Source organism: Corapipo altera, unplaced genomic scaffold, assembly GCF_003945725.1.
Source record: "Corapipo altera isolate COAL_440 unplaced genomic scaffold, ASM394572v1 23, whole genome shotgun sequence".
Taxonomy (NCBI): Eukaryota; Metazoa; Chordata; class Aves; order Passeriformes; family Pipridae; genus Corapipo; species Corapipo altera.
The window spans coordinates 1874617-1899938 of NW_020884878.1; the positions used below are offsets into that span (position 1 = coordinate 1874617).

Below are 25322 nucleotides of genomic sequence, written 5' to 3' on the forward strand. Positions count from 1 at the left end.
CTGGCAGGACAATCCACTGTTCATCCACAGAACACCACGTACAGCATGTACAGAGCTTTCTATCCATGCAGGAAAACCTTGGGCTCTGCTGGTCCCTCCAGCCTCAACAAACACCATGAGCAGGTGGGAACACCTCAGAGGTAAGTTAGTGGCACTCAGAGAGGAGCTTCTCAAGGAAGATAAAGGGAGATGCTGTTTTGTACCATTCTCTAAAAGCTGATATAATATATATTAATGGGCTTCAAGCCCATTCTTCTCATTAAATGTGTAATAATGGAACCCTCCTGATGGAACAAAATGCATATTATTTATATTAAAAAAGCTGTGTGTTTAGAAACCTAGATTCCATTTGGGTTCTAAAGTTTAGAGGTTTTAATTTCACTCCTTTAGAATAACTACGTAACATACCTTTAAAAATGATCTGGTTTATTTTAGTTATACTGGAGATAATGGGGTGGGGGGAGAGAAGCAGATTAAATCCTCTCTGAAATCTGGGAAAAATAATCTTTGAGTGACAGAGCACCATTTTCTTCCAGAAGATTAGCAATAGTTTATTATTCCAAGTATATATTTAGACTATTCCACTTACATAGTTGCTTTAATATCAACCATATTAAAACCTTTTTGATAGCTGACTGCATTTGTAAGTGATTCCGAGCTCCTCCATGTGTTCTGCTACACCAAGTGCCTCTCAGGCCACCATTTCAGCAGGGGTTCACACGCACCTGATCCCTCTGCACCTTCTGACAGGTAACAGAGCAGGTGGGCACAATGCTCTCTGGTCTTCCCACTCTTAATATGCTGCATGAAGCCCCAAAATATCAGCAAGCAAGACAGCGCTTTTAGAGCACTTAGTAACATTCTTTCCGTTCGGGGATTAAAAATATTTTAAAACAGTATGTTTCCTGTTCCTTTGGTGATGTCCCACTGCTTGTGTGGTGAGCCAGAGAGCTGGAAATTATCCTGGTAACTGTCAAGTTCGCCGTTGCCTAAAGAACAGAAGTTGTCTGAGATCAAGAAGAGCAAGACAGGGAACACATACAGGAGATTCTTAGTGATATTGGAGAATCATGGAATCCTAGAATCATTAAGGTTGGAAGAGACCTCTAAGTTCACTGAGTTCAACCATTAACCCAGCACTGCCAAGCCACAGCTACACATCTTTTAAATCCCTCCTGTTCCAATGCCTGACAACACTTTCCATGAAAAAATTTTCCCTAATATCCAATCTAAACCTCCGCTGGCGCAACTTGAGGCCATTTCTTCTCACCCTGTCACTTGTTTCCTGGGAGAAGAGACCAACCCACTCCCTGGCTACAGCCTTCCAGGGAGTTGTAGAGAGCGATGAGGCCTCCTTTTCTCCAGCCTAAACAGCCCCAGCTCCCTCAGCTGCTCCTCATCAGACTTGTGCTCCAGATCCTTCCACAGCTCCATTACCCTTCTCTGGACTCGTTCCAGCCCCTCAATGTCTTTCTTGTCGTAAGGGGCCCAAAACTGAACCAGGATTTGAGGTGTGGCCTCACCAGTGCCCAGCACAGGGGCACAGTCACTGCCCTGGTCCTGCTGGCCACACTATTGCTGATACAGGCCAGGATGCCACTGGCCTTCTTGGCCACCTGGGCACACACTCCTGGCTCAAGTGGTACTTAAGCTACATTCTCTTTTTGTAGTGAGATGACACCAGATTACATAGGAAGTTAAAACATCTTTAAAAAAATATAGAAAAGAGAATGGAAAGACAATACAAATGCAGCAGTAGCTGCTCTCTGCACTGTCTGCTCCAGGCCAGCCACACATTGCTTTATTCTCCTATACCTTGGCTTCTGACCCCGCCAGAATGCTCTGGTTTGCATCCACACGAGCTGTGTAGGGATCACTGTGGCCTTTCCTCTCTGAGGTTCCTGACTGTGGTACATATGGAAACCCGGGACTGACAAGGAAAAGCTGTGCAGGAGCTTCACTCGCCCGGCGTGTGGAAAAAACGTTAAGAGCTTGAGGGGTTTTATATTTTGCAAACAAAAGGAAGTTCATTTCCTCTGTTAGCTCACCATAACATTATGTGCAAAAACACGCCTGGAGCTCTCGAAATACCTTTACTTATTCCTGCATCTACCAAATTTATTTATAGAGCCATCTGGAAAACGCTGGCTCTTCCTTTACAATATACTATGGAGCTTTTCGGAATTGTTTCATCAACAAAACTCTAAAAACACCCACACCTACAGAAACTGTCAACAATAATCAAGTCTCAGGCCTTGTTTTTGTTGTGTTTAAAGACTATTGACAGGACAGTTAAGACTGTCATATTAATGCATAAATAGACAGTTCTCCATTTGCTAACTTTGATGTGTTAATAAATCTAGCAAATGTGTCTAATAATAAATCAGCAAATGGGTCTAATACACATCCCTGTAAGAAACCACAAATACTTCAGCTATGTCTCATTTAAATGCAGTCTTGGGGCATTCTAAGTTTAAAAATTAAATGGGAGCAAATTCGTCTATGAAATACAATAAACCTGCAGACTGAGAACATCTGGAGCAAAAGTAAGGTGAAAACTGGGAAACAGGATTGTCCTGGATGGCAGGTGGGCACATAAAGGGAAGAGCAGCTCTCATCCCCTGCACATGGCACTGAGTTAGCTCGAAACAACCAAGTTACAGCTCCCTCACTGTCTAGGCATCCTGGCAGTAAACCACAACAGAAATGTTAAAATAATAACACTATTAAAAATAAATAAGGATTTGGGCCTATTTTAGCCAAGATGTTTTAACAAAATGCCACTATTCATTCCTTGGCATGTGGTGGGATGTCTGTGTGCTCCTATTCTTACATTCCTGAATTGCCTTCATGCTTTCTCCTCTTTGCAACAGTTAGGACTCAATAAATTCAACCCAACTATAAGAATTAATTCCAACAATCATTTGATCTACTTGTGGCTCCAATACCATACACATCTAGAAGGCTACACAAGCTCTTTATTCCTGCCATGTTACCAGTCTGCTGTCTGGAGGAATCCCTTCTGACCCACACAGCACTATGTATCTTCATTTAGCAAAACAAGATTGTTTTATAAATGCTGGGGTTTTTTTTAATTAGGTTGTCCAGTATTGGCTTCAGCTAGACTTTGATTTTTGGGGTGTGAAGTTCAAACACCATCCTACTTGATCCAAGGAACATCCACCCCCCTATTTCTCCTGATCCCTCGTGCATCAGTCCTAAATTGAGACAGTTCACCAAGATCATTGTTACAGAGAAGCCTTGAGCCTTTCTTCTTCAAATTATCCCCAAATTACTGTTAGAAAACACTGCATTCTGCATTCTCTAGATGGCTGAGTAAAAATCTGTTGTGCTTTAAAAGATGTTTGAGATCTCCATCAGTTTGAGGGTTCCCACCAGCAAAGTGTATCAGCCTCTATTTTTCCAAGACATGGTGATCAGCTCAGTACCAACTATTACCCTTCACAGTGCTCTGGTGAGTATTGAAGCTTTGCAGCACTGGGAGATACCCAAAAAACATCTTAAATTGTTTAAACACAAACACAGGAACATCTTTCAGAGGCAAGAGCAGCTGGGCAGTAGCTGCCAGAGCACCACCAGACGCAGAACAACCAGACCAGGGTCTGCACTCCTTCCTCCCTCATGTCTGATGTGATAAGCAGAAACAAAAGCACATAAAGAAATTAATTTTTCTTTCTAAGACAAGAAACATGAAACTCTGAATGCAAACTTTACATCCAGCAGCAGGGAACAGTTTTTGGCAGCAATAATTACAGTTCAAGGCAGTGTTACAAACACTTTATCAATTCTGTTTACCTTTTTGTCTTCATTCTTCATATATCCACAGTGCTGAAATCAAAGACATAAATCAGAACCACTGGGCTGGGTTTATGGACATTCATCTCCAGAAGTCCCAGTAAAAGTTAAGGGAGTCACTTCCAGCTATTTGACCTGCTGTGTGTGTATTCAGTATTTTTTTATCTGGACCTGAAATAGTGAGAATTGGCATACATTGTACTCACAGGTACTCAACTCCATTAGTAATCACAAATTCCTGTATTAAAAACATCCAGAAAAGTGGACTCTGGGTCTGAGTTTGTGCTTCAGCTTTAGTCCAATATACTCACCAAATCAGTAATATCAAATATATTAACTGGGATCTACTGTGTATTTTGAGTTCTCTGGACCTTCTTTCTTCATCACTTTTAGTAGACTTCGTAAAATGATCATTTTAAATTAGCACTGAGAACTCTCCTGAGCTCCTCCCAGCATTTCTCACTGCCAGTTCTGAGTTCCTGTGGAAACAGGCTGCTCAAGTACCACCTTTATGGGATTGGAGTACCATCAAATCTTTAGTCAGAGCACGAGAGAATAAGACTGAAATTGATATCGAAAATGTAATCTATTCCCATAAAGATACTGGTGCCAAGACTGCAGGAGGAGTATATAGAATAGTATTTTCTGACATTCTATTTCCAGAAAAGTAGAAAGCTTTCAAAATACAGATTTCAAAGTATCCAAAGGCATGAGGAGGAAGACTGGAAGAAACACATGATTTGAAATCCCAGCCAGACAGAACAGCCTGACAGCAAGCTGAAGGCAACCCCACTCCCATTAGCCAACATGCCTGTGCCAGGTCACAAAATTGCATAGAAAAAGGAAACAGAAACCAAGAAGTTATCAAAGATTCTCAGAATTGGTTGATAAGTTATCTGCAAATAACTCTGATAAGGAACCAAGGAAGAGAGTGGTATATAAACATGTAACAGCGGCAATTCACAGACTGAATTGCTACCTTTAGCTGTCATCTCCACACTCACTCCTGCCTTCCTTTTTTTCATGGCACTTGGAATCCCCAAATCCATCATTTCCTGCAGGGCAGAGGGAGCAGCACTGGCTCAACCAGTGACTCTCCTCACTGCTCACAGAAGTTAAGACCAGCCAGCCCCTGCGAGCGAACACCTTCTGCCTCTTACACGCTTCACTGCCAAATTGTTCATCTCACAGACAAACAGGAACTGGCTTTTATGCTTGAAGGGTGTTTATGTCTTGCATAATTTATTTAAGGTCCTGTCCTGCTTACAACAAGCTCAAGAATAAGCCCTTACATATATTTCAAAAGGCAGAGGGTCCAGCTCCTCATTGAGGAGCTTCCCTGGACAGATGCCCTGTCAGAGGGTCAGCAGGAGCCAACCTCCCTTTTTTCTTCTCTCTCTCTGGTTTTCACCCTCCATTCGGTGTGTTAAGAACTGCAGAGTCCAGCAGCCCATGGACAGGACAAGAGAGCTCCCAGACAAAAGGGAAAGGACTCATCCCCCTTGAGAAAAGCAGGTACCATGACACAACTCACTACTATTGCCCCCCACCCAAAAAAAGACCAAGAAACCAAACAACAGAAGACCATTTTGAAGGGGTGGAGAGAAGTAATTCCAAATTAACCATGACAAATGCAGATGAGCTTTAGGAGGTGGGCAAAAGTGTCAGTTCTTTCAGGAGTACAAAAGCTTTGCTGATTAACTGACAGTGCAATTAACTGTGTCCATCCCCAACCCCCATGGCTGGGCTCCATCCTGACAAAAGGGTGGCTCACCCCAAAACACAGATATTTAAGGATACGTGTCAAGAAGCTCTTTTCAGCAACAGGACAAGAGGCAACAGGCAGAAACTAATGCACAGGAAGTTCCATCTGAACATGAGGAAAAACTTCTTTACTGTGAGAGTGGCAAAGCACTGGAACACACTGCCCAGAGAGGCTGTGGAGTCTCCTTCCCTGGAGATATTCAAACCCTGCTTGAGCAGGGGGTTGGCCCAGATGATCTCTAGAGGTCCCTTCCAACCCCAACCAGTCTGTTAAGTCTGTAAAACACAAGATGCAGCTACAGGAGTGTGCAGGTGCCGAGTCAGCACTTCCCATGACAAAACTCATTGCTTCAAACAACACCCTGACCTACAGATCCACATCAGGTCACTAGCCAAGACAAAGGTGTCATTCCAAACCCAGCATAAAGCTTGCACTTCATGCCTTTAAAATGTTTTACTGTATCAGCATCTTTGCTAAGGGATATTTTAATGTAGATATGCAGTTTGAATACATAGGACACGTGCCACATACAATCTGTCCACAAAATAGCTTTTAACCGGCTAAACAAATTTCACCTAGAAATGAATTCACACCTTTAGATTTGTCAAATAATTTCCACTGCAGCCCCAAGGTGTGGGTAAAATCGTCCACTCAAGTTAATTCCTAAAGTTACCCACCAACTATGGAATGTTATTGTGATACATCATTTACTTGAACAGCAGCAACTGTGAGTGTGCAAGTAGTGGATTTTAATTATAAAGAAAAGAAACAGAAACAAAGAGTAAATTTAATAATGTGCCAAATGCAAGTAAGTTTATTTTCATGTGTTCACAGCAGGATAATCTCCTGCTACTCAGATATATCATACAACGGGTTTGCTATCAACTCGGAATAAAGATGGACACTGTTTTCTGCATTTAAGTAGTCTGTCTGGATTTTTGCTTCTCATTTACTGGAAAAGAAATCTAATCCTGCTTCCGGAATTAAAGCTTCCCCTGGGGTTAAACAATTCACACAGTGATGATTTCCGAATGCTACTTGCACATAGTTTCAATTACGTAAGTTTTATAAAGGTCAGGTCCGGAGTCCTGCAAGGCCTTTGACACAGTCCCTCACATCCACTTTCCCTGAATTGGATAGATATGGATTTGATGGATGGACTGTTCAACGGGTCAGGAATTGGCTGGATTGTCACATCCAGAGGGTAGTGGTCAGCAGTTCAATGTCCAGAGGTCAGCGGGGTCCCTCAGGAGTCTGTAATGGGACCAGTAATGGTTAATAACTTCAATAATGATATCAAGTGCACCCTCAGCGAGTCTGCAGGTGACACCAAGCTGAGTGATGCAGTTGACACTCCTGGAGGACAGGATGCCACTCAGAGAGACCTGAGCAAGCTCCAGAAGTGGGACCATGGGAATCTTGTGGCATTCAACAAGGCCAAGTGCAAGGTGCTGCACCATTCTCTGATTCCATGATTTAAAGTTTCTTAAAAATGCTGAAGCCAACTTACAGACATCAAAATAATAAGAGATTAAATACAGACAAGTTAACCTGCCTAACTTCAAGTCTATTATTATTATTTATGTGATCACATATGGATTCTGCCAGTGCTCTGTGGTTTATGAAACACTGTTTGCAGCTTACAGAACCAAGCAATGCTGATCACTTGTTCACATGTGGTTTCCATCTACGTTTATTTTATGGGTATTAACCTGAAATTGAGTCAACACAGAAAAAAACCAACAAAATCAAGTATTTTCAGAGGTAACACAAGCCTGAGTCTCGTGAGAGCTGCTGTGCTCTTGCAGAATTTTAAGATACATACACGTTTTACCCCTTCTGTTGCTATTTCCGTTGTGCAATGAGAAATCAGCTTGGCAGGGAAAAAATCACGACTTTAACTGTCACTGATACAGAACAAATCAATACCCACCTAATTCAGAAACAAGGTAACAGATAGGGTTGCGCACTGCAAACTTCGGTACCAGAACTCCCATCTCTGCTGCTTTAGTTCAGAGACAGCTGGCAGAGCACAACAGAATTTCACTCAACAGACACTTGAAAGCAAGTGGAGACCACCACAAGCTCCCTCTCTGTGCATTTCTCTATGCGAACACAAAACTGCCTTCAAGAAATCAAGTGTCAAACAGAACCAATGACTCGACTCCACTGTGTCAAGATACCAGGGAAAGAGGGGATAAACATCTAAGAAGCAATTTGTATATTGTACCTGCAATGAAACAGGTCTCAGAATCATCCTTCAGTTCCCCACCCCCAACTTGGTACCGAACCAATTCAGGCCTGTGAGGGCATTACAGTGAAGCAGAGGGGTCTGAAGCTTTTGGTGCACTCAGTTACAGAACTGTGTGTTCCACAGAAACAGCCAGTGACCTGTCAAGAGTAAATCTGGAGAGGGCACATGATCCAAGTGCATTGTAGTCCTGAGACTTGCTGCCCACCTTGTCTCAAAATAGCACAAATTAATCTGAAAGGCATTTGAAAAGATGTGGATGTTGGGGGTAACTTGAATTTACAAAAGTAATAGGAAAAAAAAAGGTTTAGAGAAATGGGATTTTTGAATTGAAGCTGCACTTTTAAATAACCAGCAGTAACAAAAACAAGTGACTCATCTTAATTATCACCAACAGGCAAAGCCAAAACAACAATGGATTCACAGTTGTGGCTAAAGGACATTAACAGTTTGTGAAACACTGTGTGGAAACCCAATACTTGTGGTTGAAAAGGCTTCACTTCCACAGATGATTAAGGCATCTTCAGCACAGCTGTAACCATACACCAGAGGTATCTTCTGTACTTCAGAAACCATGTCTGAACTCCAGGAAAACATTCCCACTTACCATGTTATACCAGCTTATTTCAAAAGTCAGGATTTGGGATTTAAGCACCACTGGTATAATTACACCTGTCAATGTCTTTAACCCAACAAAGATCTCCCCAGTCTTCCAGGTGCACTTACTATGACAGAATGAAGCTGCTTACAAGATTCTTGGGTGTTTTCATGCAGGAAATATGCCCTAAATAATGCCAGTTTAACAGTTCTCATACACATACAAATTAGCTGTTAGGAATCATGTGCTCCTCTTTGGTTGAATACATTCATATCTGCTACGAAAAATATGGCTCTATCAACTCCTTCTTTATGAGCTCATTCTAAACCAGTGATGTGACAGTGCAAAACTACTTATTTTCTGTTTCATCAATAAGTAATTCCCTCAAGCATTAAGATGTGACATAAAATCTTTTACTAAATTGAGCAATTTCATTATGTTTTCTGTAAAGAAAGCAAAATACAGTATGAAATACAAAAGCTTTTCAAGTGTTCCAGGGAATTTCACTGGGAAGGTAACAAACTTTGCAAGCCACAGGCCTATATTACACATTTAAAACATTGCCTGAGATGTTAAATAATCAGAGAAACAGGTTTACATAATATGATTTAACATCTGTTGTTCGAGAACTCAAGAGCAGACGTTTACTCTTTTCTGATTAACATTAGCAACATTAAAAAAATAAGAGACATTCTTCTGATGACTGAAATACATTCCCAGGGGGAATTCAAGCACCATAGTTCTTTCCACAGAATACCTCCAAATAAAGCACAGCCGAGCATTGCCTTAGAGATGAAACACCAGAACTCGACACAGCAGAGATTCCCACTTCCAGCATTTTACTTTTTCCTGCTTTTGAGGGAGCTGTTGTGAACTCTCACTCTCTTCTGCACGGAAGAAGCAATCTTCAGAGATGCCTTCTTTGTGAGGGACCTTTCCACAGCTCCGGGTTTCCATAGCAACAGCTGAGCATCCTCTCCACCCGTCAGCAGAGACTCATCCGCCAGGTTCCAGCAGAAGGAGCGAACGGTGGCGGAGTGGCCCCCGCTGAGGGTCCCCACCAGGCTCAGCCCGTCGGTGCCACAGCTGATCAGGTGGATGTTTCCTGTGGAGGTTCCCCCAATAAGGAAGAGTTTCTCTGCCTTTTCGTGGTACAAGCCCCCCACCATGTAATGCAGGCTCTGGTTTTCAGCGCAGACCGAGTCTCTGACATCCAGGACACGCAACAGTGTTATTGGTTCCTCGGTGTCCAGCTGAGCCGTGTCCCACCAGCAGAATCCCTCATCGTGTGTCAGGCAGTAGACCTGTTTATAATCTCTCCCAGACCAGCCAATAAAACTCACTGATGAATCTGAATTGCAAGTTGATATCAAGGCATCATCTTCGTTATCCTTGTTGATGTCGAACACATTGACCAACCCATCAGTTGACCCAGAAACTACCAGATTGGGTTCAACAGGATGAAAACAGATTTTAGTGATGTCATCATTGTGACTTTCAGAATAGACTCCCAAGGGTTCCTTAGCTGAGCTGGCACAGTCTGTAATGCCTCTTGCATCCCAAAACACCAGAAATGTGTCCTGTTCAACTTTTTCTGTCCCAGCACAAATGATGAGATCACTGCAATTGATATCAAAACTGATGAAAACGTTGGAAGGGTATCCACTGAATACCTGCACGGGTTTCTGAGTGGCTGAACGAACATCCCAGCACTTCACTGTACCGTCACTGCAGGCTGAGAACACCGCGCTGTCACACGCGCGTGCAAATCTGACCCCACTGAGTATCCTGGGATGGCTGCTGTACTCCCTCAGGAAGTGTAATGTTTCCCTGTTGTACACCCTAATGGACTTGTTGGAACAGGAAACTGCCACAAAGCGACTGTTTTCAGACTGAGCAGGTCTGGAAAGGTCGATGTCCAGCAGGTAAGCAGGTTCCTCGCTCGGCGCAGAGCGCTTGGCTATGCGCAGACTCGCGAGCTGCTCCTCAACCTTCTCCACTGCAGCCATCTCAAAGGCTGTTCCCAACCTGGCCAGAAACCTGGAATAAATAAAATCCAAGGAGAGTTTTAATTATAATGTTCTAAATTAGTATTAGCTTTAAAAGTACGTATGAGAAAGGGTCTCGTGCAGAAGTGATGCGTGAAGCCAAAATTCAATTGCCCTCATGTCCTTCCCCACCACAACTTCATTCACAGGAACAGAGAACCGGAAAGGGCTCTCTAAGTTGAGTTCAGTCTCTCATGTCTGTAAGCACTACACCAGATAATCCCCTTAACAGATTAAACAGCCTATCTGTGAATCCTAGGAGAGTCACTTAGCTAAATTTGCCTTATTATTTTTATAAAGTAATGTGATGTTCTCCACAATTGGGAACAAAATGAAGTCATCACCACTACCTGAAGAGGAATAAGTTTTGTTCTAGGAAGCAGAGCCCACAAATAGCTGCATCAGTACAGCTGCAGGAGAGTTCTTAAGTGAACTTCTGTGCTGAGGGACGTGCACAGGGGAGGCAGAGAACAAGACCAAAATTACACAGAACTACAGCCTGAAATGGTCTGATGAGATAATTTTGCAAGTATTTAGGTGCCCAATGACGCACAGAAACACCTGTCAGCATATCATGGACCACCTAAACAGGCTACGTGACATCTAGTGGAATTCACTGCAATTATCTTTGCCTCTTTCATCAATTCTCCCAAGAACCTCAATGTTTTCTGAGCCTCCTATAAAACCACATAACACTGGCTTTTAGTGCAGCTGATAAAAATCTTCTCTTCAGAGGCAATTCTTCTCTAGCACTACTGAACCCTCCTAGAAACCCAAACTATTTCAGCCATGCACATAAGTGCAAACTTTACCAAGCAAAGCCAACATTAAACAATATGCTCTTGATCCTCTCACACATTGATTCACTTCTAAAATATGCCCTAAAAAAAATAAAAAAGTGCTCCTTTCTGTAACACAAAGGAAAATTCAATTCTGTAATTTCAGTAAAGGTTTCCATCAAGTCAGAGTCAGAAAAAGCACTGAAGCATTTCAATTTTAAAGAGATATTTGCTACCACGAACAATATGTGGTTTTAGTGAGTTCACAAACTACAACCATTTTTTAAAAGAAGATGTAGGTGGGGTATGTTCAGCACAGCAATCCAAGAGTGACTTCTGTTAAAAATCACAGGTTCAATTAGACCACTCTTCTGTGTTTAAAAAAAAGATCAAAACTCAAATACTGAGGGAATCACAGCAGGTTCTAAGGGGTCAACACTCCAGTGACTTCTCACTGGTACCAATATTTCTTTAAGGACTAGGCCAGCAGCCAATTCCAGTTACTACAGGCATGAAATGAGCCTTCTGAAAAAAAAAAATCCAAGCAGAAATGGTGTAAAAATCAGGAAGACCCAGAACAGAAGAAAATATTCTCATGCCTTCCCAGCTGCCCTATGATCAATTTTTCTGCAAATTCTTCAAGGCTGGAGTTTTAGGGGTGGAATGTGCAAGTTTCCATGCATTACTTGTTTTAGTAGTAATTATTTTAATTGTCAATGAGAGACTAAAAACAAAGGAAAAGTTGCTATGACAAAACTGCATTCTGTTTTGTTTTTTTTTTTTCTCCTTGGTGTTGTTTGTAGTCTCGGGCTTTGCTTTCCCTCCTCCTGTTTGGTGCTCACAAATATTCATGACACCATGTGACAAACGAGCAAATTCTTAAGAAACAGCTTAAGTAGGCACACATAAAAACTTAATTCCCAAGTCACAAATAATCTCACTAAGCGATTTGCCTCGGTAATATCCTGACAATGAGGTCCCCAGGTTAATCTTCTACATCAAAGCAACCTTTCAGAGCACATCTACAAGTCATTTTTGCCACAAAAAGCAGACATCCTGTGGAAACTCCTTTCCCCTCTGAAGACAAGAAGTTCAACATGTTTTCTGGCATTACCCTGTGTACAGCCTACCCACAGAGCTTGCTCCTTTCTTACCTTCCTGGGTATGTCCTCAAATGAAACAAGATTTTACTAGAACTATTACACAAAGCCAACTGCTCTCAAACGCCGTTTGCTCCACTGCTTAAACTCAAAACTGTTAAACTCCCATGCAAATTAATAATATAAATTTTAGAAATAAAACATTTTAATGTCATTGAGAAGGAAAACTTCTACTTAATCCAATTTACTGAAGAATTACAATGGAAGCTTCAATTTAAATACAGTTTCAAACACACGTGCTTGAGGGTGGAGAAAGGAGTTCTTGTAAAACAGCTTTCCTGTAGAGCTATGGCGACTAAGAAAACCAGGTTCTCTCTGTAAACTTTTTGTAAGAAAAATGTAGTTTTCCAAGCTGACCTGAATTTTAAGCTCTAAATATTCAGGCTTTTTCTACTCAAAAGGCCAAGTAAACTCAAACAGACATGTTCCTGACAAATGTCATCCATTTGGAAAGCGAGCTGCAGTTGTTTAAATATTACTGACTTTGATAGAGAATATCATTCAATGAGCAGTTTCTGCAACACTTATGTCAGAGCTTTTACTGCTGGGGAGGGCGAGGGAACTCTACAAGTACCCAGAAGTTCATTCAGATTTAATAATATTTCTTGAGATACAAAATTAGCCCAAGACAGCTCTTAAGCTTTTACCCCAATTGACATAAGCACAGCTATTCTGAAATACCAGAAAAAGCTGTTCATGTTTTCAGACAGAAGCGCAATTTCTATCATCAGGAAGCTGGAGGGTTCAGTTTTCAATTCTATTTCCACTGCAACAACTAAGAAGCCTTAAAATTGCATTTCATGACAGCCAGGTTTTTGCTAAAAACTCGGTAAAATGTCTGCCCTAGTAAGAAAGTCTTCAGACTATTATGAAATTGTGATTGAAGGTTATACAAACAATTCATGCTCAAACTTCAGGGTGTAGCTGCCAGCCCTTCCTTTTCAGAAGGGGAAGTCACTGTTGTATTTTGATGGGAATGTTTAAATGGCAGGAATAGGATCTGTGTTAAATTTATGAGACAAATAGGAAACAATGGTCTTCCAAACACAATAGAAGATAACTAAGCATTGGACTGCAGCCACCTACAAAGCACATGGTCCTCTGCACTGAAGAACTTTTAGTTTAGTACTCCTTAAGTTCAACAACAGAGTTATCTGTTTTGTTCCTGCCACAAAGAATCCTTTGGCAAAGTCAGTGTCTTTGAAACCTGACATACTGTGGATATAGCACAATAGCCAGTTGTGATGATCTGTGAGGAAAACTGCTCTTGCTAAGGTGACAAACTCGGACACAAAGACTCTATAGGGCACACAAGTCTGTGGCTGAAGGTGTCTGGCTATGGCCAGTCACTTGTGTTTGGAAGAGAGGTCATCACCCATCCTTGGTCATCACCATTCCTCATATGGAATAGCTGCACCCCCTGAGCAAGACAAAGCCACATCTTACAAATTAACCCTGAAACTTCTGTGTCACTGTATCTAGTCCTCTGGTACTACCCTCATGTGATCTGCTCTATGAATTAACTTCACAGTTATTTGCAACCCCTGCACATTCTCCTGGATATCACAACTACCAGAAAAGCTTCTTGAAGGACACTCAAAACTCACTACATCTTAGGAACTCAGAATAAACATACTTGTCTGAAATAACCTAAAATATTTTGACCTCCAGGGCATCCTACAAGGCTCCTCTAAAAAAGAAACAAGCTCAATGTATAGAACAGAAGGCACAAAGTGGAAGTGATGCCAAAGAGGCAGGACAGGATTTTCAGATGCCTTTGTTATTATGTGTTTCTCACTGGTGGAGTGTGGAAACAACCACACAGCCAAACTAGAAGCAAACCGTTTTGCTGAAAGCAGCCCTTTCCAATGATGGAGGAATGAAAAGCGAGCACCTATCTGCACAAACTAAACATTTAACATTGTCCCAGCACATACTGCTGTGCTGTTCGTGCAGCCTCAGTTCAAGCCAACAAGCTTGAGTCTTCTTCTAATCCAGAAAGTTTTTCAAAAGATAAACCAGGAACTCAGAAGTTATTTTCCTTCTCCTTTTAGTGGTGTACAGAAGATGCTGCCAAATTGCACAGTTCTCCTTTCCAGAAGGGAATGTTAGCTCAAAAACATACAGAAATATAAATTTACCTTTGAAAAATACAACGGAAAATGTGGAGAAATGGCAGTTTCTCAAAGATTTAATCAGCAACGTAAGAGTAACTTACGAGTAGGAGGGCAGAAACACGTAATAAAAATGAAAACAACCTGTAGCTTTGGCAATCCTCTCCAAAGAGGTCAAATACCAAAAATAGCAAAGGATCCGAACAGCAGTAGATGAAATCTTGCACTGTTCTTTCCTACTACGAACGATACAAACAGACCCTCCCTTTATTTTCACAGTTATTACACGTTCGAGAACAGAGACTAAGAACAGAGACCCGGAGCTCTGGGCAGTGGGAAGCAGCTCGTGCACGCAAACATGACATGTGGTTTGCATTTTAGAGCAGGGCTGCCAAGGCGGGGTTGGCCGAGGAGAACACATTAGTGCTGCGCTCTCCACTAATGCAGGAGCCTGCGGAGACCTCTCCTCACTGGCACCACTTCCCAGCACAAGATGGATCAGCAAACGACCTAAGCACTGAGGGGAGACACAGAGCACCCCTCAGGAATGCTTAATTTCTCCAGGATACACACTCCCAGAGCTGTTTTACCAAAGCAGAGAGATAAGGTGTTTTTCCAGCATTCCCACAAAGCCGTTTTTAAGGCAGAGAGAAGAGCATTTAGTCATCAGGCAGGAAGGGAATAAGATGCACGAGAGGCTACGCTAAAGTGCAGAGACAAGATGTAACTGCCAAGAGAATTATTTCATCCTCTCAGATCAGCTACATCTCGTTTCCAAATGTAAAGCACAGCAAGAAAGAAACTCCATGTAATCCTTCATTTGCAGCACAGAGAAAATTTTATCAGGAGAGCAGAAAGGAGGAAAGAGATAAAACACTGCAGCAACAAAGGCTATGGGAAGATCAAAAAAATTAGGTCTGCCAAGCTACTTGCCTTCCATGAAATCAATTCCTACCCTCCCACCAGTACTGACCTCGGGGGTACAGTCCTGTTCAGCAATAGGAGAGAGGAGCTGTAGGTGGGAGAGAGAACCAAGGAAATGGCCTAAAACAACAGTATTGGTTGGACAGAAAAAATAAGAGTCAGAGGTAGGAGAGAAAAAAGGGAAAAAGGCCCAGGTGGCCAGTGCATTGGGGTTCAATAATCTTAAAAAAAAAATTTAAAAAAGGAAACTACAACTTTTGTGAACTCATCTTTTGGGGGCATAAACAGGTGCTCATGCCAATACAGAAACAAAACCTCTTTTAGAATATTATACTGGACATCCATAGAGAGATCTCAAAAACAACTTTTGGGTTTGACCAAGCATGGTTTTAAATGCATAAATCATAAAAACCACACACTGAATATGTTTTTGTGTGTAAGATTCTCTATTTCAACTAGAAAGATCTATCCTGATTCTGCATCCAACCCTGGAAAATATGGTGAAGAGAGGAGAGATTTAGAAAATTTAGGCATGCCTTCAGGGCCAAATTGCAATGAATTAACAATCAAACTTGAGTAACTGAGAGCTTATCAATATAAATCCTTCAACCAAAAAGATGGCAAAAATCTGCAAAGGACCCAGAAGACAAATCATCAGAAGGAAAATCTAAGTGTGGAACAACCCAAAGTACAAATAAAAAATTCAAATAAGCTTGAGAGCACTACACAAAACTATAAAAATGGTCAATTTTGGCTTCAAAAATGAGGCAAAATTACTAAAATCTGATGCTCAGATAGCTAAACTACCTTCACTAGAACAATTTAGGAGACCCTGACATAGAGCATGGGAAACACAATTTCTATTTATTCTAAGAAGCTGTGTCAAACAATATTTCAAACACATTGAGAATCTTCGTTTTTCAGTCTTTTCTTTTCATCCAGTTCCTTGTTGGTGACACAGACCCACTAACAGAGGAGTCACAAAGGAAGCTCTGCCACTGAAATCTCACCCTGCCACGAGCAGCTGGACCCAACTGAGAACTTCCTTGGAAGGGGGGGAGATTTCCTCATAGTGACCTCACCAGGCAGAGGATGCTACTGGGTCCAGGTGTGGATAAGGTGGTCATCCAATAAAGGAGTAATAAGAGGATAAGAGATGCTCTATTTTACTCTCATGGCTATTCTCAGATCAAGCTGACAGAAGCTGCAGCAGAAGCAATCCTATTTTATACAGGCAGATCTGAAAGAGTCCCAGGTAAAGGGTAAACTACAGAAAGAGATACTGGGATATTTATATTCTAAATTATATATATTATCTTTTTTTTTGGGCGGGGGAGTAAAGCACACTGTATTTATAAGCAGTCTGTGAAAGCTGATCTATGCCTAAATTGCACACTCACAGCCTCTGAACAGGTAAGCAACAAATGCTGCATCCTCAGATGGATTCTATAGGACAGGAAAACTATCCTAGTGCTGGGCCCTGGCTTTTGCACTGAGCAGGCTCTGATATGGGGGTCAAATATGAGGTTTGTGCCCCTTTCTCCTCCTTCTCCCCTCTCCTCCCAGGCACAAACAGTGTTCAGCTGACCTGTACTCCAGCACACTAATAACGTGTGGGGTGAGGAATCCAGATTACCCTCTAAAAGAACAGGACACATCTACCAGGGCAACCACGACCAGCTGTGACACTCTCCTTGTCTCCAACAACCACCTCTTCCCACAAGGGGATCCAGGATATCTGTCAGCACCCCCACCACAAGAAAGGTTGATGGTGTGTGCCCCCAACTGCTCCAGAAGATTTCACTGTCCCAGTGCCACACAAACACCCAGTGCTCCCGACTCCAGAAGATGCCGGACCACTCACAGCCTCAGGACACAGCACCTCTCTGTGCTGGTGTCTGCCTGCAGTGGAACCACAGCCTTCCAGCCAACCCGCTGCAAACCTTGAAGGGAATCCAAGTCTCAGCCTTCTGCACTTGTGCTTATCTCATCAGACCACAGCGACCACAGAAAAGTCATTTCCTTTCTCCCGTGAGCACCTCCCACCGTACGCATCACACTGACATGACTTTTTGTAACCACAAACTTAGGAAAGAAGATACAGAACTAATCAGCCTCTCAAATAACACACAGACAACAACTGCTGGAAATCAGACACGTAGGGGACAATGTTCTCCTGTGTGTAGTATTAAGTTTTTCTCTATTCACAGTTCCACAAGACAGCCATGAGCAGCTCAGAGAAGGTTCATGCCTTTCTCTGAACTATTCCTCACACACCTCCTCGTGTTACAACAGCACTTTCTTTTGTTAAAAGGTCCAACATCTCGCTCTCTGACTTGGCACTAGAGCTGAGCACCAAGATGGTCATTTCACAGATAAGGAAGACAGAAATAATTCCTGGTCCTGACCTTGGCAGAACAGCTCACTGAGCATATTCCCAGCAAGGTGCAACATTCACTCTTTACTTTCTCAATCAGGGAAACAAGGGTAGTATTTGCCCAACCCAAACAAACATTAGTGTACACAAACATTAGTAAGTACAGTCAGCACTACTTGTGTACACAAACACTAGTAAGTACAGTCAGCAGCAGACTTTCAAAAGGAAAAGCCTTGTTCTGAACATCTACACTGCAATTTGGGATTACAGGAAAGGACTCCAAGAGTGATGATTTTCAGGGCCATTTTAAGCAGAACAAAACCATCACAGGCAATCCCAACTATCCACCCTACAGAGAAAGGTGAAAGGAAAGAATTACTTATGGAGCCGCATGAATAATTTAGTGACTCTGAAACAACACCATTAATTTCCTTCATTTAGACATTGCCACTTGCTACCAACATCCTCATATAAAAGAAACCTGGAAATGAGTAAGAAGATTCTTCCCAAATATTAATAAATTTTGCTGAAAATCTTCCAAATAATTTGTTTCTACACCACAGGAAGCCTGGGAAATTTCAGCCTAAATTTAGCAGCAACCATAATAAAAGGATATAAAGTAACTTTACTACAGTTGCAAAAATAGCTCCTACTCCCACACACTGGTGCCAAAATACCTACAATGGCACAAAATGTTGTATTTACCAGAATATTTTAGAAATTCTTTCACAACAGTAATTTAGCTTACGTACACTTCATTACCAGAGCTCATTCTTCAAATCACAAGACTATTATGTTTTCAAGGCTCTTTTCTTAAAAACCCTACTTTAAACCTTACCTGTTGCTGGGGAACAGGTAAGAAGATATTCCCCTACATGTGCAGTTATATATACAACACACACAACATTTGTGTGCTTGGCAATTTTGAACACTACTCTAATATCACTGCCCAAACAACTCTCTGCAGTTCCAGATGTACTGCACAGGTACAAACATCTGTCAAGCCTAAGCAGGGGAAACAACTTCTCCTCATTTTCCTTATTTGCTCCCCCAGAACATGCAGATGACTAAGGTGTCTTTGCCAATGATATCCCTACAATATCCATTTTTTTATATTTATCTAACCCAGAACATCCCCACATCAAGGTAATTTGTCAGACCTTCTCCAGTTTCAAAGTAACAACAGAAACTGGAGATCTCTGTGTGCCCATGACAGTTCACAGACTATCAGTTTCCAAAACATGCTCTTTGTGCACAGTCTGACAGCTGGAGGCTCTGATGAATCTTTATCATGCCCTAAGCTCAATTTTCAATGCTTTGTAGCAGACAAAAGGAAAAGATGTCATTTAAGTGACAACAGGAGGATGGAAGAGGCTGAAATAAAGGGTTGCAGAGCTATGTTGACTCCATCCTGTTCAAGAGAATTTACTTTTGAGTCTCCATAAAAGATGCTAAGGAATCAGGAATGTGCACATTGAACCCATGCAAGACATTCTCTTCATCTCTTTGTTTTCAAGAGCCTTTAGACAGTGCTTACACTTGAATCATACACAGCACTCCAGCAGCAGCCTCACTAATGCCATAACAGATTAAAAAAAAAAAAATTAGCTTTCCCTTTTTGTAACACCCAAGTGCACAGTGGTTTTCCACACTGCACTGAAGTTCATGTTCAACTGCTTTTTCACTCTTAAAGTGCTTTAGGACTCAGTCCTAAGAAACAGAACCGTGAAAAGGAAGGAAAGAAGGAGAAAGTGTGCAGGTATCGATACTCCAGACCTTCTGATCAAGAGATCTTCTGCATGCAGCAACACAATCCCTGCTGACAAATCACCAAATCATAACAAAAACTGTATGTTTTTGTTAGCACCCATGAACCCCTAAGACCTGTGTGGGGAATTGATTTTTCTGAGATCCACAAACAGCTTTCCAACATCTTCAGCAGCTTGTTGCCCCAAAACAAGACATGGTTAAAAAGCAAATTTGAGAGCTTTATGCATTTTAATAGCCCTGCTCTCAAACCATGTTTGTTTTCAATGCTTTAGTAAACCCATATTTCACAGGGTCATAGCAGGCTCCCAGCAGTGCTCTTTGCTGAGGTCAATCCTTGATATCTAAGCCATAATCAAGGGCAGAGAAGGAAGGGTTAGATGATCCAGGTAATGGACTGTTTATTTTACAAGAAGTAGCTGGATGCTTTGCCTTGTGTAGCTTGGCAGAGACAGAGACCGAGAGGGGATACGATTACTATCTACAAATACATCAAAGGAATAAAGGCTGAGGAGGGAGGGGAGCTGCTCAAGAACAATACTGGCATGAGAGTTTAAGAGTATAAACTGGCCATAAATAAAATATGGAGCAGAAATTATACAGTTTATCTTACGAAATACTTTCCAATTGGAACAGTGGGGGAAAAACCTTTAAACTGCCTTCATCTGCTTTTATAACCCCGTCAGCCTGGCACCCACCACTGCCCTTGCACAGCAAGGAACACAAAAATAGGAAGGCAGACTGAGAAACAAGCAACTCCGAGATAAGCTGGCTCATTATTTCTTCATGGAAGATACCATGTTGCCGGGCAGACAATAGCAAGACGACATTTGCTTACTCCACAGCAAAAGCAGAATTAAGCCCACAGTAAGAGGGCATCTACATGCTCAGAGAAAAAGGCAACTTCCAGCTTAAGGCGGTCTCCTCTCTCTATCATCCCAGAATTGTGAGGATAACAGTCTAAGGGCTTGCGTGTGCCCTTCCACTACTTGCCGAGGCGGAAAATCCCAAGAAGTTTGGGACACGGGAGTCGGGGGGGGGGGACAGAGGTTGTTATTCCGTGGATGTTCTTCCGCACTTGGCCACTGGATGTCGCCAGTGACCGTCACCCGGAGCGGCTCAGTCGCGATTCACATCACAGCACTTTTCTTATTATATTACATCTTTATATTCCTCCACTACGGTTACTCGGTTACGATCAGCTAATTGTCTCCTTAACAGAGCGGCATCCAAGGAAACAAACAAAAAAAAATCAATCTGGAGTGCGAGGCAGAGGATAAACACACAGCCTGGAGTACTGCAAAGCATGTTATTAAGGTACCCATATTTTCCTCATCATTTTAAGAGGCTCAGTTCCTCAGATCAGACCATTAATCAAAAAAATCACAGCCTTCGCTTAGAACTGTCTAGCACCAAAAAATGAAGAAGGAAAAAACCCAGCCAAATTCAACTACACCACAACTTTTCTTTCCGATCTGTCAAGAGGTTAAAAATATACACATGTTCTTTTTGGAAGTCTCATTCTGTGACTTCAATTCAGAGCTTTTTATCTTTCAGACCTCATGATAATGCAAGAAGAGACTCATATTTCCATGCATTGCACAAATAAACCTACAGGGAACAAATGACTTGTGTTTGTATTTGCTCTTTTAGCATCCAGCAAGTCCAAAAAACCGAGTCCAAAAAACTCAACACTAAATTTTCCCAGGGAGGAGGGGTGAACAAACCAAACCCAACAACTAAAAAACCCCTTCCCCTTCTCAATCTCATATCTGGCTGCTATAAACATTCCCAAAGCAGGAACATTCAATACACATACATGGTGATCGTTACCAAAGACAAGAAACCACCAGAACTAAATTTTTCCTTAAATCTGTTTTTTTCTCCCTTTCAAAACTGAGTCATGTACTTCCTTAGATATTCTGACAGACACAGAATAAACTAAAATTAACTCCTTTTACAACAAAAAACTCCTTCATAAGCCATATAAAATCTCGAGTAAGTCAGGATTGCTAGTAAAATACCTGTTTCTAAACAAGAATTTTTGCTTTCACAACTATCTCCTCGTCCCTTCTGATTGCACAAAGAAGTAATGACACTTAATTCCAGCTTTCTCAGTCATTCCCATGACAACAAAGATACACAAATTATTATTATTATGAAAAGATTCTCAAATTATGGAAGAGTGAGCAATATATGAAGCTTCCTATTCCAGGTACTGCCAGCATATAACTCCTTCTAGCAAGCAGTTTGCCAGTTTTAGTTACATGCTTGGTTGTATTTTCACCAATTTCACTGGTCAGCAATTGTAAAGCACTTTGGCATCTTATTTTTAACAAGACTTGAAATAACAGGCAGGGTGGAAAAAAGAAATACTTCCGTAGTTATGGCTGGATGCAGAGAGGTGCAAGTCAGAAGTTGCTTATCAGCTAAAAATACAAAAAAAAAAAAAAAAAAAAAGAGTAAAATTCCACTGAAGAAAAAAGAAAGAAATTGCAAGAAAGATTATTAACAAGACAGAAAAACAATCATTGTACTTTAAAGCTAATTTTGGTTTTAATGTACTTGTTTTTTCACAGATGAAATTCAGTTGTTTTATTAACAAAGGATTTCTGGAATCCTTTAGTTCTGATCATTCATTAAGCTTTCATTTAGCTGGAAAACTAGAGAATTAAAGAAAAACAGCAAATGCCCTTATAAGGCCACAGTGCAGACATCTAAAACAAGTCTCAAGGAGCAAAACAATAGGGTTTAATAGGGTTTAGATTTTACAACACTTCCATTCCTCTATCTGCTGCAAACTTAGTCTGAAACTAAACATTAAGGTTACCTGAAAACATTTCTCAACAATACAAAAAGTGTGATAAAAACTAGCAATGAAAACCTGATAATACTGACGATCTGCAAGAAGTGCCTTCAGATAAATGTGAAAAGGGGAGATAAATTTATGTCTGTAAAGGTTATAAACAGCAGTACAGATGGGTTGTGTTGCAAAGGAGATCTGCCTTTATGATGTAATAGTCCTTTAGGACTTTAACACCTGACGTAAGAAACAGAATAAAAACATATGAGACGGAAGAGTTCATAGGAAAATATGAACTTGTTAAAATGAACAGCTGCACAATATTTGCTTCCTGACGCTACTTGCAAAATATTTTGATTTTTGAAAAGACTCAAATACCCTGTAAGACAAAGAAACAGGACAGAAAACACATTCTATGCTGGGACCTTCAGAGTAGCCTAATGGAATTACTCAGTATTTGTCCTTCAACTTCAGCACAATTTTCTCAGAGCTGTAGTTTGGCTTCATTCCTTCTTCCATTTCTTCTTCTTCTCCCTCTCCTGCTTTGTTCCCGCTGAAATATTTTGTTAAAACTTGCATCAAAGTATCAGCTAAGGCAAAAATACATCATAGAAACAATTAATCCTAACTACTTCAATTTAATTTGAGGGCAGTGTTTTGGCATCAGACATCCTTTGCTCACAGTCTAAAGCTTTATCTACCAAAGAAACCATCTTCTCTATACTATTTCCCAGTCTCTCTGCCTCCCATTTACTTTGGAAGCCAAAAAATACTCCCTAGTCAGTCACGTCCACAAGTTACCTCCACATATATTTAACTAACCAGCCCTGAATTAAATGTAGGAGGAAATAAGAGAAGAAAATGCACCAGTAACAATTCATGTAACCCTTGGATTAAAGAAAAAGAGACAGTACAGGAACATAAGAAGGGGAAGAGCAGAGGGAGAAGTGGGTAGTGGGTCAGGCTGAAGTCTGAGGAGGTCAAAGGTACATTTGAAGCTGAACTTCCTAACCCCACATGGCTACAGGCAACACACTCTTTTCCTGCCTTTCTTATGTCCTCCACTGTCCATCCTGCACCTAAACTGCTTTCAAGTCCCAAAGCACAGTCATCTCCAAAACCCGGCCTTGCCAAGTTTCCAATTCACAAGTCTCAACACTCTTTTTTGATGTCTGGTGAGAAGCTGAGCCACACAGAAAACGTCTTTCACTCACCCAATAAAATCAAGTCTTAGATGTCTGCACAGGTAACTTGATATCAACACAGCTGGTCAGCATGGTAGAGCTGATCTCCCTCTGCTTTGCTTTCCCCCCCACCCCCCATAAAAGCTCGGAATCCCATTATTTGTATAGTTCCAGTAAAAGCACAGCAAAGCTGCAGAACCCAGCCAGGAAGTGCTGCCAGCACGTAACAACCATCTGGTTTTACATGAGGCCTCCCACACAGTCAGGTACAGAACAGATCCTTGGGCTGCTCAGCAAAGGGCTCTTGTCCTCAGGCCTGATGCAGTGAAAGAAAAACCATTTTAAGGAAAAACAGAAAAAAAAAAAAGGCCGGGAAAATTGGGATTGTTCAGCCTGGAGAAGAGAAGGCTTTAGAGTGGCCTAATTGAGGCCTTCCAGTGCCTGAGGAGGCCTTCAAAAAACATGGAGAGGAACTGGAGTGACAGCACAAGGGGGAATGGCTTCAAACTGGCAGAGGGCAGGAGTTTCTCTAACTACTTTTTTATTCAAAAGTTTCTTTTTCCTGTTTTCCAAAGGGAATAAAACAACCAAACAAAACCCCCAACCAAACAAAAAACCCAAATCAAAACTTTAATTTCTTCTTCTCACCTTTACCAGATCTGTTAGTTTCTTTGTTTTAGGCTGTTACTCTTATTAATAAAGATCCCAAACTTCACCAAACCCAGGTGAGGTCAGCTGGTACTTACCTGCATAACTTCCTCATACATGTATTTGATTGAATCACAGAATCATTAAGGTTGGAAAAGACTTTTATGGCCATCGAGTCCAACTATTAACCCAGTACTGCCAAGCCCACCACATCTACTTGGTTTTTGGACACATCCAGGGATGGTGACTCCACCACCTCTCTGGGCATCCTGTTCCAATGCCTGAGCACCCTCTTGGTGAACAAATTTTCCCAGATATCTGATCTAAAACTCCCCTCGTGCAACTTGAGGCCATTTCCTTTCATCCTGTCACTTGTTACCTGGGAGAAGAGCCCGACCCCCACCTGGCTACACCCTCCTGTCAGGGAGTTGTAGAGATCGATAAGGTTCCCCCTGAGGCTCCTCTTCTCCAGGCTAAACTTCCCCAGCTCCCTCAGCTGCTCCTCGTCAGACCGATTAGCCAATACAGTCCTAAATTTAACCCTGACAGCCGCTAATTGCCCTGTCACTCTCATCTGCTGTGCCCGTGAATTTAGCAATACGCTGACCCAGTTCTCACGCCAGAAATCAATCCCAGCCCACTCTGCCCCAGACGCAGCATCAAAGCTGCGGAAGAAAGGGTGACCAAGCCAGTGCCCGCCCTCCATCCCCTGCCCGGAGAGCCCCTGTTTTGGGAGCAAAGCTCCCAGGCTTCGCTGAGTAACGGGATAAACTCACAGAACAAGTCGAGTGTTCCGATTCACATCTCACCAGCGACACGGCACCGCCTGCCAGCAAAGCCAGAGACGCTCCAGCTCAGCCTGATGGGGAAGGAAAAGGCAGCGCTGAGGGCTGGCAGCTCACCCAGAGATGCCCAAACACGATGTCCTTATCCCGGTGTCCCCAGTGTTCCTTATCCAGGGTCCTTGCCACAGCAGCCCATCAGGGGATCCTTGTCCCGGGGTCCTAGTCCAGCCCCCTCAATGATACTTACGTGGGGTCACTGTCCCGGTGTCCCCATTGTTCCTTACCCGGGACCCTATCCCGGTC

General features: G+C 42.0%; 1 protein-coding gene across 9 annotated transcripts in view; it reads right to left on the reverse strand.

Moving 5' to 3' along the window:
- Nucleotides 1–6363: 6363 nt before the first annotated feature.
- Nucleotides 6364–25322, reverse strand: part of WDR89 (WD repeat domain 89) — a 20109-nt gene continuing 1150 nt past the window's right edge. For 3 of the 9 annotated variants that reach the window (XM_027638281.1, XM_027638279.1, XM_027638282.1), the window contains exon 2: nucleotides 6364–10470. In XM_027638281.1, coding sequence (XP_027494082.1) covers nucleotides 9270–10439 — 1170 coding nt within the window. In that variant the 5' untranslated portion in view covers nucleotides 10440–10470 and the 3' untranslated portion in view covers nucleotides 6364–9269. Of the gene's footprint in view, nucleotides 10478–22483; nucleotides 22554–23616; nucleotides 23702–25010; nucleotides 25094–25322 lie in introns of those variants that run through there. The other 6 variants (XM_027638275.1, XM_027638277.1, XM_027638284.1 and 3 more) reach the window with 5 other exon arrangements.